At 37.1% G+C, this 13,949-nt stretch overlaps 1 protein-coding gene across 1 annotated transcript in view; it reads right to left on the minus strand.

Moving 5' to 3' along the window:
* Nucleotides 1-1,445: 1,445 nt before the first annotated feature.
* The window catches only part of LOC135215653 (sodium- and chloride-dependent GABA transporter 2-like), a 21,796-nt gene continuing 9,292 nt past the window's right edge, over nt 1,446-13,949 (minus strand). Inside the window, exons 2-12 of the mRNA XM_064250581.1 lie at nt 11,577-11,708; nt 11,324-11,453; nt 10,995-11,105; nt 10,589-10,737; nt 10,215-10,333; nt 7,382-7,610; nt 7,135-7,256; nt 6,902-7,030; nt 6,563-6,766; nt 6,231-6,401; nt 1,446-5,596 (exon numbers count right to left, since the gene is read on the minus strand). Of these exons, the coding sequence (XP_064106651.1) occupies nt 5,471-5,596; nt 6,231-6,401; nt 6,563-6,766; nt 6,902-7,030; nt 7,135-7,256; nt 7,382-7,610; nt 10,215-10,333; nt 10,589-10,737; nt 10,995-11,105; nt 11,324-11,453; nt 11,577-11,708 (1,622 nt within the window). The 3' untranslated portion in view covers nt 1,446-5,470. The remainder of the gene's footprint in view (nt 5,597-6,230; nt 6,402-6,562; nt 6,767-6,901; nt 7,031-7,134; nt 7,257-7,381; nt 7,611-10,214; nt 10,334-10,588; nt 10,738-10,994; nt 11,106-11,323; nt 11,454-11,576; nt 11,709-13,949) is intronic.

The following is a 13,949-nucleotide window of genomic DNA, read 5'->3' on the forward strand; positions in this document are numbered from 1 at the left end:
ACACATTTCCTTCCATGACCTCTGACTGGCTTTTGTTTTTAAAAGTTTATAACTTTCACTGATGCTTTTATGCCATAACAGCAATTAGTAAATAAAAAGGATTTCTACAGCTAATAACCGTTATTTGGGAACGTGACCTTACAATCACTCAACGAGAACAACTGCGTTTCTTACACTATGGATTATGGGAACCTTACTGTCGTTTAGCACTGCCAAAAATGTTTACTTGTCTAACGACAGTTACTTTCTCCGTCACAGTAATTCCAAGACTTTGGCAGAATGCCATGCTGTCTTGGAAACCGACGGGAAAGTCGGGAATCCTTGTCGTTCTTTAAAAAAAAAAAAAAAAAAAAAAAAAAATACAGACGACGTCAGATTCGCTGATATCATAACACAATAGGCGACCATAAGTAACTAGACACTGTTAATTTCAGTTTGAATATTAGTGCCACAAAGCATTTCCGGGCTAATTACTGTAGCTAATTGTTTTAAACTGAATTCAAGAATGTTCTTTGTTTTGGCCTAAAATTAATAAGACGTTGCCCGCCAAAAAGACTGGCCCAATGTCGTAGGTTGTCTCATCAATACCTACACGTAATCAGTGAAGAAATTTGCTAAGAGCAAAGTCAATATCTATATTGACTCTGGCTAAGAGAAGGTGAAGAGGCACTCGTCGTATTCATTTTGTTACGGGCTGCTGTAAAGCAAGAGCCCGTGCAAGCATAAGGCTGGCCAAATCTATGTCATCGTTTTGATCATTTGTTTTGTTTGTTTGGTGTTTTTACGTTGCATGGAACCAGTGGTTATTCAGCAACGGGACCAACGGCTTTACATGACTTTCGAACCATGTCGAGAGTGAACTTCTATCACCAGAAATACACATCTCTCATTCCTGAATGGAATGGCCAAGAATCGAACCCGCGACCAACGAGGTGAGAAGCAAACACCAAACCAACTACGCCACTGAGGCGCTTGTATTGATCATTTGAATTTTGAACTGCTGCTTATAGTGGATACACTTACAAACCGTGATATGTTAACTTATTTTTCTTGTTGTTGATAATTACTTCAGCTTTAGAATCCACAATTTAAGACACTAGTAGGTTATGTTCTGTTACAGAACATGACCTAATATTGTGTCCAGAACTTCTGTAGTAGTCATTTCCTGTTTCTGATACCTAAAATGATAATATTCTTTGGAATTTATTGGGTTCATTTTTCCACACTCGGCCATCAGGCCAATAAGCTACCTTCCTTTCTATTACAATTATATCTGTTTAAAGAATGCCTGTATTTGACCGATGGCGAAAGCTTTAGCATCTTTACTAAATGCAAGTTTGATCCGAACGATCTTCACTACTCAAAAGTGCCCAGTCCAGGGAACACCAACCCTTTGCAATATCAAAATATACTTAATATAATGCAGTAAACAAATAAAACACACATATATTTATAGTTTATTTAACAGCACAGACCATATTCATATTTTACAGTACGAAAATATAGTTTTACAGCTCTCCAAAAACACTATTTAATATTTTCACAAATAAGGAAAGAGCCTGATTGGGTTACTGTAGACCAATCACCTCTGGCCGTCTCTAAATAGGTCATTTTTCTCTTACATTATTATGTAAAATGAGATTTGAACTACAAAGTATAATGAAATGCTCCAAATTTCATGACAACAGTTTCTGCCAAAACTCTGGGATTCATAACATCGCACATTTCTTTTAGATTATATTATAACAGTATTATTGCTTAAAATGACTTTGCTGTATGCTCTGAAGTCAGATGTTGAATATCATTAACAAATACAACGTATGCTTTGAAGTCAGATGTTGAATATCATTAACAAATACAACAACAATTAATGTAACATTTAAAAACTTGATATCTATTCGGCCTGAACGAATCCTCAGTTCCAGTTCCACGGTGCTTCAGAATTGCCAGCACGTAACATCTGAATGATGATGATACTAGCCCTTCTCAAGGCACTCACTAAGTTTCTGCTGTGAAACACGCTCAAGCAATGATATGCAATGATAATGATGACAGTGACCATTTGCCAAAATTAATTACTAACTCATCATTTTCCAAAATAGGATCAGCAGCATGATTTTGTGATGTTCCTCATTAACGTCACATGAATGATATCGTAATGCATCCTAAGAAAAAATTGCGATCCCGTGATGTTACTTAAAACATAGCAATACTCTTTAAAAACATTTCATAGTCGATGTTTGGCAGGTTCAGTTTACAAAAATTCAACTTAGCTGTAAGCATAATGCAGACACTATAAAAAAAAGGTTGGAGCAATATTGTCTATCAGATTTTTAACTGTTGTAAGGTTAAATGATTTAAGTGTGATGTTAAGTTTTATTTTTATATATATATTTCCGGTAGCGCAATATAGCCTCATAAAACAACGAAACTATCTATATATTTGTAACTATTATGTGTGAATTAAGACTCTTTTACAAGTTTACAATAAATTATTTTGTTAATGGAATTTGACTAGTAAAATGAAAAGAAACCTAGTAGAATATTGCCCCAGTCTTTGAAAGAGTCTGAGCTTTCCATTCCGAAGATCATTGTAGAGTTTCATCCCCTTAATTTTGAAGTAATAAACTCAGAGCTCTTGATACAACTAAAGTTCACAGAACTCAAATAATACCTAGACTAAGCAGTATCCTCTCTCATACTTCACCAAATGTAAATTGAAACGATATGTAAACCCGAGGCTGTGATCATATACCGCAAACAATTTCAATTTCATACCAGAAGCCATTCAAGGTAGTAGCTTTGTCCAGTTATGAAAAAAAATACTATCCCCAGTACAGGAAATAGAACTCAAATAAAATAAAACTCCATTTGCCTGCTATACAGAAATGGAAGACAATATAAAATGGATTATTTCAGTGGCGAACTTGTGCATGATCTATAATACAAGAGAATGAGAAGCTCAATGAGAATGCATTGTGGAGATGAATGAAACTTACAAAAAAAGAGGAAAAATGTATCGTATGAAGGCAAACAGGCTACTTATTTCATGGGAGAGAGTGACTAATAATGGAATGATACAACTGTTACTCTGACTAACTCCTCACCTGAGACGAAAAATAAATAGTGAATATGTGTATTCTTTAACGGCAACAAGAAAGTTTTTCCTCCATAATAAGTCAGTATGATTAACAGATTTATGGAAATCGTATAGTAATAGCTTTTCTGATATTAAATGAACTAATCAAATGCTTTTTCAATGGCCTATTCATAAGAATATCGTTAAAAGGAAAAAAGCAAAGTTCACTGATAAAGTTTTCTATATTGTCTTCATACATTCAATAAGTCGAAGTTTTCTTCATTTAACAGAAACAGCCGGAAAAATCTAGTTATACTGAATCTCAACAGGTGACATTATAAATAGATGCACCTTATTCCCTCTTCCATACAGTCGCTTAACGATCACCTCTATCAAGTTCCTTTTCTTTCGATCGTATTTCAAATTAGCCGAGCGAATGAGAATGTAAAAATCCCAATATCGCTCATATGTCAGATGAATTTGGAGGTTGCTCTTAACGAAAAGAAAATTTAGTTGATATGTTGTTATTCTAGCACGCAAAAAAAAAAAAAAAAAAAGGATTCAGGTACTGGATCAGCATTTGCCGGGAAGTATAGAAACATCGTGGAGCCCCACCATGGAACGTTGCTTTTTTCCCAAATCCTAAAGGGAGTAAAGGCTGTTCTGAATTCGGGCAAGGATTTCTAAAGGAAAATTGATGCTATTTACACCACTTGTCTTTTCATCAGCAATTTTTTTTTCTTTTATTAAATCCTCTGTTGACCATGAGAATTGAGAATTGATAGTCATAAACTACTGAATTAAGTGCAGTACAAGACAAAACTCGAAAGTTGTGTTCCTCATTGTAAAACTGGTAAACATTCTCGAAACATCACAGATGCTCACTAAAATATCCTTAAAACTACACATACTTAGAAAATATGCACTTCTGAATATACAAATATGATAATGAAAGATACACAATTTTAGCCATGAAATGCAGACAAAACAATGAAATGGTGAACTGATGATTATAATGATGCAGAATGAAAATGGTTATACAGATCAGTTAAAAATTTATAATGGTTGTAGGAACAACAACCATTACAACTATATGAGCTTATAACTAAAATACTCTTCTACAAATTATCTGTGGAGTTTTCAACTCGACTTAACTATTGGATCTTCCTATGATATTACTCAAGTAAGTTTCACGCACAGCTTCGGGGCGTCTTACCAGTGATTAGGAAACATAGCAATACTCTATGCTTCTGTAGTACGGATTCTGTGTGAAGCATCAGCATGTCACACACGCTAAACCATTTTGATAAAGATTTAGACTATGAAGTTTTGAGCGAATTGAACTTCAGAATGTCATAATTTTTCGACAATAAAAAAGGGTAATTACCCCTTTGCGCTGTGTTTGATACAATGAACAATCTAATATGGTTCTAATCGGAATAATGAACAGTTGATTATAACTTCTTTGACACCGTGCTCTCATTTGGGTATACTACGTCCACTGTCTTGCAAAGAGAATAACGAGGCAAAATCTTGCCACCTGTTATAGAAATCACTCCCCTTCAGAATATCAAAAGCTTTCTCTGCCTACACTTGCAAAACAAACAGCAGGCGTGACATTATCTAATGTAAATTGGAAGAAAAAATATTCAAAGTTTTTCTGATTATAGCAATGTAATGTGAAACCACTCAAAAATGGTTCACAATGTATTCGTTATTGTATCAGAATAGCTGAATGTCGTTCTCATCCGCTGAACATCAAAGGTTCTGAGAAATTATGTTAAAAGTATTTCCCTATACGGAATGTGTCTAATTTTTCTTTACATGGAGGATCGAACGAATTTAGTAGGTGCAAATCTCATAATTATGTTAACATTAGATTTACTTTCCCCGCGTATGCTGTAATTGTGCATCCAAAACAAAAGTTCCTGAAAGATTGTGCTATAAGCGATGTATAAATAGCACTGAGTTCTTTCTCCCTTGTTGTAAAATACTAGTGTTATTTTTCCGTATTCCTATAGAAGTACACAGAGTTGACAGTCTTTAATGTACTTTTGTTATTCTTATGTAGTAAAATGATCCTATCCGCCATCACGACGACAGCCTACAGCACAGTTATGAGCAAATAAGCTAGGAACAATGCAAAAATGAGCATCACACCAACGACGAACTTAACACTCAGAAATATTTGTTGTGCATTCGCTAGGTATAGCCCCCCATTTCATGTTAGCATGTCAGTTCCCAGCAGTAAAAGACTGCTGTATTCTGAGAATCATGCTCTGATTATGTCTCGTGCTCTTGCTCTGACCGTCATGATGTAAAAGGTTTTCCTTGGAAACATATTTGGATTGCTTCTTCACGTAATACCTTTAGAAAGAAAACGGGAGGTTCTTAAGCACTTTCCGTCAGGGGATCCATCGTCATTGTTTTCTTGTATTCAAGGCTAGGATTCTCGTTCCAGTCTTGTGGTCGGAGATGATGAGCTTTCAGGATAGGCCGAGTTGAAGCAATCCATTTCTGAAGAAAGACAATAGAAAATGATATGAAACGTCAATTCTGCATCGAACACAACAAAGAAGGGATATTCTGAATCAGAGGCTAACTTCGGTAACAAAAAAGAATAATATACAACAATATAACCTAAATGATGCTATTGAATATTACTATTACCTAATAGATTAAATAATGCTATTAAGTAATACTATTATTCAACTAATACGACGAGATTGTTATCCCTTCATATATAAACTAGAGAATGGATGGGAATATGTTGTTTACCCTTTAAGTAAGTGTTTTTGAAGCTATTCAGTAATGAGGGATGATACTATTTTTACAAGATAGGAACATCCATTATGCGTTTATGGTGTGATTCCTCAGTACTGAGAATCTTAATAATTTAGTATAAATCTCGCTATTTTTGTAATACAAGAATCTATTTAAAGATTTTATTTCAATATTCAGGCTAACCTGTTCCATAAATGTGTTCCTTTTCGTTAATATAAAGAAACATTGAAACCTTAATGTATTATCATACAGTGATGAAACAACGTTCATCTGTTAATCTATGATTGCGCATTGATTATTCAGTCAGGCCAGAGGAAGCATGAACGTACTTTGCAGTCACTTCCATTGGGAATTATTCATAACTTACCTCCCTCCATGTTCCAGGATACTGGAAGAACTTGTAGACCATGTAAGTGGGAATCCAAATCAGAGATGCTACCACAAGGAGCCAACCAAGTCCTTGAGCCCAGCCTGGGTATAGGTAAGTCTTGTTGTATGTCAGTGGTTCATTGAAGATTAAGGCGACCACTACCATACTCTGCAAATTGAAGGTCGTAATTAGTATCGCTACATTGTTAAGAACTCAGGAAATACGTAGCTAAACCTCATCTAGAAATAGCAACTTGTTAGCCATGTCATTTGTGGATTACTTCTGATGATCATAACTATTTACTTATCTGGAGCAAATACTATACTTACAACAGTCATGATGGGAGTCAAGAATCTCCAGCAGATCTGGAAGTAAGGACTGATCGTGTATCCGAGCATCATAGTAATATTATCATAGAACCTCTTTGCACCATACACCCATCCGATGACCATGCTCTCGCAGAAACAAATAGTCAATAAAATGATGCCACTTGCTGAGAAGGTGTCAAAGATTTGGAACACATACATTCCTCCCTGAAAAGAGAAGTAATGGTTTTACAAAAATTAGAAAATATTACAAAAAGTACCTTGGTACAATATTACTTTACTGATATGAAAGCATGGTCTCAAAGTTTATCAGAATGTCAGGACAGCTGAAGCCTAACGTACCTGCATAACCATTGTACAGCCTATTGCGAAGTCGAAGAGACATACAACGGCAACTAGAACTTCACGTCGTCGACCAACACGAAGAACATCAGGGAACAGGTCAACGATTGCTGTTACTACTGATTCCACCTGAGAACAAGACATGAATATTATAAAAGACAATTTACCATTATATAAAAAGACAAATGGAATCATGAAGTTTTTTTTTTTTTTTGAAAGTGCTATAAACTTACTTGAACAAACTGTGAATCCATTCCGACCATGAGAATCATGCAGAAGAATAGTGCTGACCACAGTGGAGCTAATGGCATGGCTGCCATAGCTTTTGGATAGGCAATAAAGGCCAAACCAGGACCTGTAATAGGAATGAGACACTAGAATAGAATTTAGTATCGTTTTCAGATTTGGCTACATACCAGCTTTTGCAATAACCGCATTCTGTAGTATAAGAATAGTACACATTTTCTTAGAATGACTTACCAGCCTCAGCAACTTCTTCCATGGGCAGCTCTAGCTGGTAGCTCATGAAGCCAAGGATACTAAAGATGCCAAAACCAGCAAATATAGATGTCATGGAGTTGCAGACGCAAAGAAAACTGCATTGCTTGATGAAGTTGTTGTCGAACTTGTTATATGAACCAAGGGCAATCATTCCACCCAGGGCGACAGCATAAGAATAGAAGATCTGGGTACCAGCATCGTTCCACACCTGTGAAGATAAAGAAAAATGTGGAAATATCTGACGGAAGAAACAGCCCAGAAGGAGCCTTTTTCTTTTTTTGCCTCGTGCCATATGCCAAGTGTTTCAATTATGACATATTTCAGTTTCCAAGTTTGATTGTCCAGACAAAAGACCAAGAAAATAAACAGAGAAGGGCTTATACTTGGCCATTTCATTTTTCTCATGAGAGCTGTCATGATGATGTCGAGCGTCATCACACAATACTTAGCATCAGCACTGTAGCTTGTCCTTAACATTCACATAACATAGCAGTTCTTTTATTGTAAAGTATTTAATGAGAATCCTTTCTGTGGATTTTTAAGTAAGAGTTTTGGAAATCACGGAGAGTCAAATGTACAGGTTTGAATCGACGTGAAAAGTGGATGGCATAATATAATTTCTTCAAAAGAAATACTATCTTATGTCAGGGCTCATTTTGCCGTTCTGGTAAGGGCTACGTGCTCTAGATTTCATCAATTATTATTGACGTGAGACCTGTCAGTGCTGCTCTGTGTGTGCACTTTGTTAATTCTTGGGAAAGTGTCTGTAATCAGTTACATCTGACTTGAAAGTCATATGATGGAAACAAACAAACAAAAAAAATGAAGGGAGTTGGGTTGGGGGGCGGGGACTTGAAGTGCGACATATGTTTCGGGCTTCCTTTGTGTGAATGGTGCAGCCTGTCACTGATAGATCTTAGAAACTGATCTTTTATCTCATAACCTCCATCATGCCTCGTCTGTGCGTCCAAGGTTTTCCAATAAGAATAAGATGTGGGGTTCCAAGTTCATGTAAGGAATGCATTCAACGAGCAAGCAAAGTCCTCAACCTACATTCCCTTTTTCTCATTTCAACTGATTCAAAACAAGAACTGGTCATTCCATTTTTATACATATGCAAAACTATCTGTATCATATTCGAGATAATCTGTTATATTAATCAAAGATAGAAATAGGCACAGGTCCAGCCACATTTCTAATCATAGAACAAATGTATCTGATCCATATCATCTATTCATTTATTCGCAAGGTTTTGGTCCTCATACTCTGATAGCATACACCAAGAGTGAGTCTAACATCACCAGCCTATAAAATATTTGGTAATAAGACAAGGCTTCAAACACTTAGTCCTATTGATACTGATGTTCTCCGATAAGTCATCCTTTGAATGGTAAAAGCATAAAACCAGAGCTTACAAATTTATCTGTCTTTGCGAAATAATTATATTACTCTTCTGAGGAAAAATTCTGATCCAGATTTAAGCGTTTTACTTTGCTTTTCGATCTAGAAATCTAAAGATAAAGATTATTATTAAAATCCTTCTTGAAAATTTTATGTTCCCAGCTTTATCATTTCTCTATATTTGCTCTTAGGAAAAAGGATTCAATACTTTGATCTATATTTTCCGTTTTGTTCTTTTCTAAAGTAAAAATTATTCAAGAGCCGAAAGTTTGTAACTTTACAACAGTCCTCATACCACCACTTCATCAGTAAAGAAAATTTCATGAGCTCTTCGGTGTTATGCGTGCCTACATAAGAAAAACTTTTGTCAGAAAAAGTTTAAATTATGATAAATGAAGAAAATGGGCCATTCAATAAGGTTCAAAATGATTGTCACTATTGAAAAAGGAGGATCCATACATATGGATCACCTTCATAATGTTCCATGTTCAAAAATAAATAAAATTGCCTGGTAGCACTAACAGTACAATGCCACATTCCCAATTGATAATTCTGGTGAAATACAAATACCCCTTGACTCGTCCAATCCGCGCAGGATCGCCAACGACCAAGTTATGTTCAGTGCAAACTGTTTTAACCAGGCGGGTAATTGCTTGACATCAGTGCAACTAATATGGCTGAAAAGCAATGACTTCAGATGACGTCTTAATTAGAATTAATACTTATGGATACAGTGTTCTGTAAACAAAAATAATATTCAAGGTACAGGCACTGGATATACCAACTCTGCAACAGGTAAAATACATCTCTTAAATTCGCATGCAAGCTTCAAAAATGCACTTGTGTTCCATCATTTTCATTTCAAGACAGTTGATATATCAATAAATCTTCATAAGAGGTCACACCGTCATAGGAAAAACCAAGGTTCTATGAAATGAAACCAGCAATAACTGACAGTCCAAGAAACATCTGATAGACAAAAATACATATACATTTGTAAACATTCTCCCCCCGTCGACCATGGATCTCTACTAAGACGACCTGAATGAGTGTAAATCTTTATATATACTGTATACAGAATGGAGCCAAAGTCACAAGCTCAAGACATTATTAGCGGATCAGACCGGGACTCGACCTGCGAACCTGTGAAGTCATATTGCATGTACAATACAGCCAATATATCATAGAACAGTATATGCCTTGATTCGATAACATCACACGAAACAGGCTTAAAATAAGCGTTTAAAATATGCCGATGAAAGGTGTTGGGGAGGAGACTGGTAGCCAAGCATTAAAATTACTGTTACCTGCAAGACTGACGAACGTTGTTGCCTCATCTACCGCACGAGACTGCCCGCAGACGCGACCAAGTGCCCTGCCTTTGGCCCTGAAAACGCATTTTAATAATTACCTTATGATCGAGGACTTTCTCCCACTTAGGCTCCAAGTAGAAGCGGATACCCTCAGACGCCCCAGGAAGTGTCACCCCTCGTACCAGGAGCGCCGTTAGCATCACATACGGGAAAGTAGCTGTAAAGATGTTTCGTTAGTACTGCAAGATCAGCAAACCAATTCACTTCTGAAATGTAATGCTGGTTAATAAATGAGCGGCTGGTTCGCTCGAGTCTCGGGGGCGTTTGCAGTTAATGGCAACTATTTCACATATGCCAAGTATAGCAAACCGGGAGGAAGTGATTCGCTGTGATGGTGGGTCGCGTGCGCCACCAATAATTTTTTGCTTATTTCTGTGTTTGAACATCGGTCGCCCTTTAGGATGAAACCTACCTGTGAAGTACATGATCTTGCCAGTCACCTTGACGCCCTTCCAGATGGCGAAATACGTGCACAGCCATGAGAAGAAGAGGGTTCCGAAGAGTGGCCACACCATGTCTCCCATGTCGTGCACTCCTTCCGTGATCTGGAGCACTTTCCGGCTGCAATTGACAGGAGAGAGCAAACAAAGATAAAGATGTGGTCTTTCACATAGGAGATAAACCTGGAGGCAATCTAGGAAGCTTGAAATATGTAAGAATAAGGCTAAACGTTACAAAGTGTTTTGAAAAAATCTGCACAATACTGTTGTCAGTATTGTATGCTTTTCATCTCATGCTTAGTTAGATAGTTTGTGATGTTTATAAAATGGATAAAATAAGATGAACCAAAATAGAAAGAGCAAGAATGTTGTACTTACTCCCAGAATTCAACAACAGAGTCTTTTGGCGTCAAGTTCAAGGCTTTAATATCTGCTATGATAGTATGGTTTGCTGTCCCAGAAAAGGAAACACAGGCGTCGGTATTCCACCTGTAAGAAAAAAAAAAAAAGATTAGTAGCCCAAACTCTAGCTGTAAAAGCGCATCATCTTAATTGTACAAACATCTTATATGTACAGTATAACTCCTTCCGTAAAGACGCTCTTAATTATAAAGAACCCAACTAAAATAGTGAAGTTGAAGGAAAGTATCATATGATATAATCAAGTAAAATTTTCGAGAAATGTGAAAACGGAAAAGGCAACGTACTCATTGTTGCATGATGACCATGGCAGCTCTGCTTGGAATGAGTAGATGAAGTAGTATAAAGCCCAAGCTATGATGACTATGTAATATATGTTTAACCAGTTACACACCACGATGGCAGCATATCCGATACCTGAAAGTGAAACGCTGCTGTAGAATAGAAGCGATACAGTCACCGGTAGCGAAAACTACAAGAGAGTCGTGTGTTTTCATAATTTCAGAAAGACTTAAGGGATGAGTTCGGAAAGCAACCAACCTTGAAATAAGGGGGACATTTTCCAGACGGAGATGCCTCCTTCACTCATAAATTGCCCAATCCCCACCTCGAGGAAAAACATGGGTGCTCCACCGACGATGGCGCAGACAATGTAGGGTATGAGGAAAGCACCTGTAATCAAAACACAAAAATAATAACAGTTATCCGCATCAAAAATAAAAATGAACTGGCATATACACTTAGCCTTGATCTGTAGAGAATAAAAATATCGTAATACTAAAAAGATTATTATTATTGTATGGTGTTTTTACGTTGCATGGAACCCCATTCAGCAACGGGACCAACGGCTTTACGTGACTTCCGAACCACGTCGAGAGTGAACTTCTATCACCAGAAATACACATTTCTGACCCCTCAATGGGATGCTCGAGAATCGAACTCGCGGCCACCGAGGTGGCACGCCAACACCATACCGATCACGCCACTGAGGCGCTCGTAATAAAAAGAAAAAATGAGATAGACAACACAAAAAATTCGTTGACGATCAGATAACTCTACGGATTTTATCGGTTAGTTTTCGAATATGTTTTAATGCTACTTTTAATTAGCTGGAAAAAAAAAAAATTTCATTTGAGTTTAGTGTCACAAAGAGTTCCATGTTTTATATAACATTATCGGTCCCAGGTGCGAGAGGTGGTTTAGGTTCGTTTTCTTAAAAGGTTCTTTGTTCTTCTATTGACCTGTTTAGTTGATTGTGAAAAGGGTAGTTAATCGTTTGTCTGGTTCACCGTCACAGAGTTCTGAGAAGGGCATGAGACTATCAATTTAATTCTAAAGTACTTCCAGAAAGCCCGTCTAAGGGAAGAGACGTACATATAAGCAAGTTCAAGTATCTACTATTATGTATGTGAGGGGTGGGGGGGGGGGGGATTTTCCAGTCTCAAGAAAAAAAAAAAAGCTGTTAAACGGGGTTCTTTCCTCCATATACCATCTGCGCACCTATGGCTTCCTTCTTGAGTGAAGGGTTACTCGTTAAAGGGCTGAGAGGGGCATTCTCACGTGTGATTTTAACACGGAGGACAGGAATACCTACGTGACGAATACGTGCCTTTTGTTTGTTTTTTGTTTGTATGGTGGTTTTACGTTGCTTGGAACCAGTGGTTATTCAGCAACGGGAACAACGGCTTTACGTGACTTCCGAACCACGTCGAGAGTGAACTTCTGTCACCAGAAATACACATCTCTCACTCCTCAATGGAATGGCCGAGAATCGAACCCGCGACCACCGAGGTGGGAAGCAAACACCATACCAACCACGCCACTGAGGCGCTGAATACGTGCCTTTTGCAGCCTGGCTATTTTAGTTTTCTGTATAAGAAAGCCATTGTGACGGCTTCGTCACTCCGTCCGTACTTTTTCTGTCCGCCCTCAGGACTTAAATACTACTGTGGCTAGAGGGCTGCAAATTGGTATTTTGGTCATTCACCTTCTAATCATCAAACGTACAAAATTATCCATAATCGTGCTTCTGGCAACGCTATAGGTCAGACCAGCTTAATGAGTCACGGCTCATATAGCAAACTCGATTGCACAGGTGAGAATTTCAGGAACATGACATTTATGACCAACGCACTTCAATAGGAAATGGATTTCTTTTAAACACGAGTGAAATATTACATTATTAATTTAACTCCATGAAGTTTTTCAGTAATGTCCTTACTGTCGGCTAAATAGTCTACCCCGGCAAACTGCCTCTTTCGTATGTCAGCGAACAATAATCACCAGTCAGACTGCTGAGCAAAGATTTTTAGTGACAGTCACTTAAATAGGTATTGATCTTTCTGAGGGGAATTCTTCTAACCGTCAGTACCTTGAAATCATTTTCAGAAAACGTATATATTTTTGAAATTATTATCAAGACGAATATAAGTCTTGGTGAAGGGATCTTACTTTTTTCTTCATCTTAGGTATAGAGAGAATTGCCTATTTGGTTATTAGAAATGTCAAATGATAACGTACATACAAATCAGGATAAGAAACCACACACACACACACACACAAACACGCACGCACACATATGTGTGTGTCCTGATGGAGTTTGTATATATATATATATATATATATATATATATATATATATATATATATATATATCTTGCCTTGAAGACTGACATGTCAATGATATGAGTCCAGATTTGTAGGAACATGAAAATAAAACGAAATTAAGTGAAATGTAAATTCCCCGAAATTCTTTTCAACAAACGAAGGCAGTCATTAGATATAAGACGACCACCAGTTGAATGCTGTAAGTTCTAACAGCTTTCAACGTCCCAAAATAACTCTGAGACGCAAAACATGTCCTCATGACTTAATAACATAAAGTTGGGCCTTTTTCTTCCTGCGGAACATAAC

Source organism: Macrobrachium nipponense, chromosome 5 (genome assembly GCF_015104395.2).
Source record: "Macrobrachium nipponense isolate FS-2020 chromosome 5, ASM1510439v2, whole genome shotgun sequence".
In the NCBI taxonomy this organism is placed as follows: Eukaryota; Metazoa; Arthropoda; class Malacostraca; order Decapoda; family Palaemonidae; genus Macrobrachium; species Macrobrachium nipponense.